Source organism: Gossypium arboreum, chromosome 10 (assembly GCF_025698485.1).
Source record: "Gossypium arboreum isolate Shixiya-1 chromosome 10, ASM2569848v2, whole genome shotgun sequence".
NCBI classification, from domain to species: domain Eukaryota; kingdom Viridiplantae; phylum Streptophyta; class Magnoliopsida; order Malvales; family Malvaceae; genus Gossypium; species Gossypium arboreum.
This window is the reverse complement of record NC_069079.1, coordinates 41,675,808-41,683,317: the sequence shown is the minus strand read 5'-3', so window position 1 is coordinate 41,683,317 and position 7,510 is coordinate 41,675,808. Positions and strand designations below refer to the sequence as shown.

The following is a 7,510-nucleotide window of genomic DNA, read 5'->3' as shown; positions in this document are numbered from 1 at the left end:
GGCTTTAGAACAGTCTGGCTCTGTTCATTTAGCCACAAAAGAAATGGAAGTTCAGGATGAGTTGGAAAACATTCTGGATCATGAGGATTTACTTTGGAGACAAAAGGCTCATTGTGATTGGTTGCAATTGGGGGATCGAAATACCAATTTTTTTCATAGTCGTCTATTAAAAGAAGGAAATTTAACCGAGTCACATCCCTGCATATGGAGAATGGCGAATGGTGCTTTAACCAAGATAGTCTGCGTATTAAGGCGGTGGAATTCTTTGAAAATCTTTATGGTGAGGCCCCTCCCATTTTAAGAGATATCCCTAGTAGTGGATTCCCTTCACTTAATCCTTCAGAGATTTCTTTTCTGAAGTCAGCCATCACTAATGAAGAGATTAATGTGGCGTTGTTCGACATGGCCCCTTTGAAAGCCCCTAGAAGTGATGGTTTTTATGCTCATTTCTTTCAAAGTCAGTGGAATATTCTTGGAAAGGATGTCTGTCAATGGGTTAAAGATGTCTTTGATGGAAAGCAGATTGAGCTGGATTTAAACAATACGTCGATTGTGCTCATACCTAAAAAAGATAGTCCTAAGGATTTTGGTCACTTTTGGCCCATCAGCTTATGTTCTGTTCTGTATAAGCTCATAATGAAAGTGATTGCGAATAGGTTCAAGGTAATCTTTCCTAAACTGATTTCTTAAGAACAAGCCGGATTCGTTACTGGAAGAAACATTTCTGATAACATCATCATAGCGCAAGAAGTTATTCATTCTATGAGATGTAATCGGAAGGAGAGGAAGTGGATGGCCATTAAGCTGGACTTGGAGAAGGCCTATGAAGAGTTAGTTGGGAATTTATTAGTGCGTCTCTTTCGGTAGCTGGAATTCCTTTGTTTTTACGAAGGGTAATTATGTCAGCCATTTCTACGTCCACCATGCAAATCCTTTGAAATGGAGTTCCAACACAAAAATTCAAACCTGTTAGGGGAATCCGTCAGGGACGTCCTCTTTCGCCTTACCTTTTTGTGTTTTGCATGGATTGGTTGAGCCATCTTATTCGTACAGAAATGGAAGTTGGCAATTGGGATCCAATACGACTCTCCCGAGCTGGACTTGAGATTTCTCATTTGTTCTTCGCTAATGATTTGGTGATTTTTTGCAAAGCTCAGGTTGACCAAGCTCGATTATTGGACAGTATTCTCTCTCAATTTTGTAGGATATCGAGGCATAAAATTAGTGTAAGAAAAAGTAGTATCTTCTTCTCCAAGGACACTGAAGTTGACACTCGCAATCAAATTAGCCAGTTGTTCGGTTTTCAGGAAGTTTAGAAACTTGGTACCCATTTAGGTGTTCCTTTTCTACACGATAGGATTTCCAAGAATACTTTGAATTTTGTGGTTGATAACACTACACGAAAATAGGGTTTTAGCGGCGTTTTTAGCGGCTTTTGAATAGAAAATGCCACTAAAAATCGAATAGATCGAGTATTAGCAGCGCTTTTTAAAAAACGCCGCTAAAGATCAAGCATTAGTGGCATTTTTAAGAAACGGCCGCTAAAGATCGAACATTAGCGGGGTTTTAAGAAAGCGCCGCTATAGGTCAATCTATAGCGGCGCTTTTTTAAAAACGCCGCTAAAAGATTAAAGAGAAAGACGTCGTTTATTTTGAGCTTCAATGGCATTAGCAGCGCTTCCTCAGAAAAACGCCGCAATAGTTTAAGTTTTAGCGGCGCTTTTTGAAAAATGCCGCTATAGATCTAAACTATTTTAAGGTTTATGGATTATGGGTTTAAGGGTTAGGGTTTATGTTTGATGGTTTATGTTTTATGATTTAAGGTTTTGGAGATTATAATTAAGGATTTAGGGTTTAGATTAATTATTGTTTTTAATTTATATATGAAATTAAATAATCTCTTATATGGATAGGTAACTATCTATTTTGGATAGGACCAAATTATAACAAATTAAATAAGGTTTTATTTTTAATTCGATTTTATTTTGATCATATCTAAAAGCGACTTTGTAAACAATATAAATTAACTACACCATTCACTTAGCTATGGGAAAGTTAATTTCATTTTAGTTACTTAATTATGAAAAGTTACACTTTGATAAATAAACTATTTAGAACTTTTCATTTAATTAAGTTACGAAGCTGTTAAAATCAATGTTATGGCTTTCTCTAAACCCTAAACCCTAACCCCTTAATCAATAACCCTTTAAATCCTAAATCCTAAATCTCTAGTCGTAAACCATAAACTGTAAACTGTAAACCCTAAATATTAAACCTTGAATCCTAAACCATAAAACCCTAAACTATAGATAGTACTAAACCCTTAAACCCTTAAATATAGATTCCTAAATCATAAAACTGTAAACCTAAATCACTAGACCTTAAATTATAAAACTTAAAACTATAAACCCTAAATCTTAAACCATAAACCCTAAATCCAAAATCATAAAACCTTAAACTATAGATAGTAAACCCTTAAACACTTAAATACTAAATCCTAAACCTGTAAGAATAAATTTCATATGGATATATATTGATATATATATATATATATATATATTAATGTGAAAGAACGACACAAACATATAAAAAATGGGAAACCACATTTCAATCTCTATTCTCTAAATATTCAAATTAAATATTACCATGTAATGTTTTAACAAAAAGTTAATAATATTAACTGTTTAGATTAATTAATAATATTATAAAATATATAGACTAAATGATATTAAAAATTAAAGTATGTGCAAATAAATCTAAAATTTAAATATATTAGAAAGACCAAATTAAAATTTAACCATGTATTAATAGTAAATAATAATAATAATAATAATAATAATAATAATAATAATAATAATAATAATAATAATAATAATAGAGAAAAAAAGGATTTATATTGCATACTTAGTGGCGTTTTAGAAAAAAAACACCGCAAAAATGTATTAATATTTTAAACTATGTCGTTTTGAAGCTTTGTTATTAATGGCACTTTTAAAAAAAAATGCCACAAAACATCTATTAAGAGAACGTAAAATGGCGTCATTTACATCCTTGTTATTAGTGGTGCTTCTATAAACACCGCAACAGGTGTAAATTACCGGTGTTTTCACTAGAAAACGCCACAAACATCTATTAATAGATTGCAAAACGGCGTCGTTATTACCTTGTTATTAGTGGCGCTTTTTGCAAAAATGCCACAAAACATCTAAAGAGATTTCAAAACGTCATCGTTTTATAGCCTTTTATTAGTGGCGCTTTTATAAACGCCACAAAAGATGTGAAATACCGACATTTTCGCTAGAAACGCCACAAAAATCTATTAATAGATTGCAAAAACTGCGTCGTTTATAGCCTTTCTAATAAGTGGCGCTTTATAAAAATGCCACAAATATTTTTGAATAGATTAAAAATGTCGTCGTTTTTTGGAACCCCAATTTCCCTTTACTTTTCCCCAGTTCAGTTTACCCCGATTACTTTTCCTTTACTTCATCTGTTTCAGAAATCCCCTAAAATTTCCCATTACTTCCAAAATTTCAGAAATCCCCTAAAATTTCCCATTACTTCCAAAATTTCAGAAATCCGCTATAATTTCCCCCAAAGAGATATCCTCAAATCGTTTTCCCTGAAGTCCATTTGATTTGCTCAGCTATCAGTAGTTTTCTCATAACCCCAAATTAAAAATTTTGATTTTGCACCCTAACTGTGTCTGCGTCTTCCCCAACTTAAACCCGATCTCATTCCCCCATTTACCCAATTTCTTTTCACTCATTTTCCCTAACTGCGTCTGCTTCTGCGTCTTCCTCTTCTCTCTACCGCTGCAGCTGGAATTTCGAGTCCTATACTATAAGTATTGTGTTCATGTTGTTCATATACAACAGTTACTGTTTGCCCATTGATGCCACCTTGTTTATATATTTAATATATTAATAATTCATGTTTTAATCATTTCATTGATGCCACATTGTTTATTATGAGTGTTGACATGTGTGGGTCTAGTCCCGTGAATCTTATTGTATTTAGCGTAGGTAGAGATTCCATTGCCAATAGCTAGAATTTCCCCAAAAAGAAAACAGAAAAAGTTGTCTGGATCTCAGTAATAGGGTTGATGGCAATGAATGGGTATAAAGGTGGGTTGAAGACGATTGAGGAACTGACCACAAATGCTGAGCAAATTCAAGACGAGGTATTGAGGGAAATACTAAGTGGATATGCAGGAATAGAGTAGTTAAAGGGATTCCTCCATGGTCAAACCGAGAAACAGCTATTTAAGAAAAATGTTCCCATAGTTACTTATGAAGTTCTCAAGCCTTACATAGATAGGATTGCTAATGGGGAGACATCAGATATCCTTTTAGCTGAACCTGTTCCAGGGTTCTATCTAAGGCATGAATGAATGTGTTGCTTTGCTTCTGTGTGTTTTGGGGTATTGGTTGCTTCCTTCTAATTGCTCTATTATCTTTTTTATCAAATGCAGCTTTGGGACTTCAGGTGGGCTACCAAAGTTGATGCCTGTCACTGCTGAATTTGCTAATAAGTGGGAATTATTTCGTGGCTTGTACGAGTCTTCTGTGATAAAGTAAGGAATCCATCCCAATTTTCTTCTAGTTTTTCTTCCAGTTGCTTGTGAATATATGTATATAAGTTACCATATTAAGCAAATACATATAATATGAATATATGTATAATATACCACGCAGATAATAACACCTGTATTTAGTAAACCCATGTTAGTCTAATTTCAAAGGGTTTTTGAATTTCCATTTTAGTCTATAAATTTTCAAGTTTATTACTGTACATTTTTTTAATGTAAAAATCAAATTACTATTCTTGTTTATCCTCGGATTATTTTTTAATTTCATGGTTGTTCATTGTTTGCAAGTGTAATTTAATTTGTTGGAATTGACTCTACCATCCAATTTACAATTTCTAAGAGGCATGTATATTTAATTTGCTAAATCTTTATTTGATGTCTCTCCATTGAAATCTGCCATGTATTCCATGAGCTAAGTGAATTTTTGCTCAATTTGCAACCTTTTAATAATATTATACCTCTCTACATGTATGCTTGCCACGTGAATTTTTTCTACCCTATTTTTGTAATTTGTGATTAAATATTTCTATATTTCTATCACGAATTTAATAAATTAAATTATTAGTATAATATGTCCCATCTCGATACAAATATTTAATAAAATATTTTATATATTTTTATAATTAAATTTAAATTATTATTGAAATATTCTCGTTCGTTTTATCACAAATATTAACGTCCGTTTTATCATTTAAGTTAAAACTTTTTATTCAAAATAAATCATAGCTTTTAAACTAAATACGGATGTTCACACAATGCTTTAACATGTACTTAAGAAAAGATGACTTGTAAAACATAAATTAAATTAAGTGTGGACTATTGTACATCTATATTTTAACGCACATGTGATTTGTCAAATAAAAGCAAAACACATGTCTATATTAAAACAAGGTTCAATCTTATTTTAATTAATATAATTTGGATTAATTTATTTAAATATTATTTAATTAATATAATTTGGATTAATTAATAATATAATTTGGATTAATTTATTTAAATATTATTAAATTAATATAATTTTTATAAATACTATTTAATTAAAATAAATTTTTTCCATGTGATTTTCCACATCATCAAAATTTATTTTATTATTTTTTCCGAGGTATAAAAATGGAATGTGAAGTAATAAATTTATTGTCAAGTTTAATATATAAGAACATATTAAATCTAAGAAAATGGAATCTGAAAATAATTAAAATATTATATCATTTTAATATATAAGAATTTATACTATATAAATTATTAATGTGCAAAATTTATAAGATTCTAAAATATATATACTTGAATACATCACTAGTACATAAAATATATACTTGAACTTACATAACTCACATAACTCACATAACTCACATAACTTACGAAGTTACATAATTTACATAACTTACATAATACATAAATATATATCATATCATAACTTACATAACTTAATTAGAGTTAAACAACTTACCCGTGTAATTTATTGTCAACTTTAGAATTCAAGAACTACGAAATGGATAGGAGTTGGATGAAATTGTCAAAGGTAAGCAACGCCTATCGAAATGGAGTACAAACTTTTCTAAATTTTGTATTTCAAAATGCAAGCCAAGAGAATATGATTCTTTGCCCGTGTAAGAAGTGTGGCAACATCAATTGGAATTTTCGTGAAGTTGTCTACGAACATCTAATTGTTGATGGCTTTATTCGAGGGAATAAAAAATGGATTTTCCATGGAGAGTGTACATCTAGTGGAACTTCTTCAAGGATTAATCTGACTTATCCTGATACTGATTACCACCAGTATGTTAGACAAAATGACATGGAAGGTATGTCGCGGGATGCATTTAATATGCACAATCATGGTGAGCAATCATTTCCACCTGACTTTATTGCATCCGACAATTGTAACATTGGTGGAAATGTTTTTTGCGAAATGGGAACAAGTGCACCTGATGAGGAGCCAAATGAAGAAGCGGCGAAGTTCTATAATTTACTTAATGAAATGAACGAAGAACTTTACGAGGGATCAAAATATTCGAAATTGTCCTTCTGTATTCGTCTATTTCAATTAAAATGTTTGGGAGGGTGGACCGAAAACTCTTTTACAATGCTACTAGAGTTTCTGAGAGAGATGTTTCCATTTACAAAAATCCCCCAGTCTTGTCAAGATATGAAGAGACTAATAAAAGATTTGGGCCTTGGGTACGATAAAATTCATAGTTGCCCAAATGACTGCATGTTGTACTGGGGTGATCAGAAGAACCAATAGTCTTGTCATGTTTGCGGTAAGTCTCGTTGAATGAATGGGAATACAGAAGATGTGAGCGCGGATGAAGGTGGGGCACAGTTAAGAAAGAAGCCAGTCAAGGTTTTACGATATTTTCCCCTAATACCAAGACTTCAAAGGCTTTTCATGTCGTCAAAAACAGTCGATTTTATGAGGTGGCATAATGATCAACGAACCGATAATGGATTATTAAGGCATCCTGCTGATTCTTTAGCTTGGAAATCATTTGACAGTAAATTTCCAAGCTTAGCAAGCGATCCTCAGAATGTGAGGCTTGGGCTAGCAGCTGACGACTTTAATCCTTTTAAAATCATGAGTACTTCGTACAGTACTTGGCCTGTAGTGCTTGTTCCTTACAATTTGCCTCCATGGATTTACATGAAGCAATCTTCATTTATTTTATCAATGATTATCCCTGGAGAGAAAGGTCCCGAAAATGATATTGACATCTATTTGTAGCCACTTATTGAAGAGTTAAAATAGTTATGGTCGGGTGTTGAGACATATGATGTATTAAGAAAGGAGAACTTTAATTTACGTGCAGCTTTGTTATGGACAATTAATGATTTCCCGGCTTATGTTAATTTATCGGGTTGGAGTACTAAAGGACGTTATGTCTGTCCTTGTTGTGCTGCACAAACTTGTTCGAAGTGGTT

General features: G+C 32.2%; 1 protein-coding gene across 1 annotated transcript; it reads left to right on the top strand.

Annotated features, from left to right (window-relative positions):
- The first annotated feature begins 4,111 nt into the window (after positions 1 to 4,111).
- On the top strand, positions 4,112 to 4,580 carry LOC108465319 (indole-3-acetic acid-amido synthetase GH3.15). The gene is made up of 3 exons (XM_017765640.1): positions 4,112 to 4,183; positions 4,262 to 4,383; positions 4,475 to 4,580. The coding sequence occupies exons 1-3, from the start codon at positions 4,112 to 4,114 to the stop codon at positions 4,578 to 4,580; spliced, it is 300 nt and encodes a 99-aa protein (XP_017621129.1).
- Positions 4,581 to 7,510: the final 2,930 nt, after the last annotated feature.

Excerpts from the sequence above, each read along its gene's own strand:
- LOC108465319 (XM_017765640.1), top strand. The coding sequence starts at position 4,112 with ATGAATGGGTATAAAGGTGGGTTGAAGACGATTGAGGAACTGACCACA. Across the intron at positions 4,184-4,261 it reads CTGAGCAAATTCAAGACGAG|CTATTTAAGAAAAATGTTCC; the intron begins GTATTGAGGGAA and ends ACCGAGAAACAG. Across the intron at positions 4,384-4,474 it reads GTTCCAGGGTTCTATCTAAG|CTTTGGGACTTCAGGTGGGC; the intron begins GCATGAATGAAT and ends TATCAAATGCAG.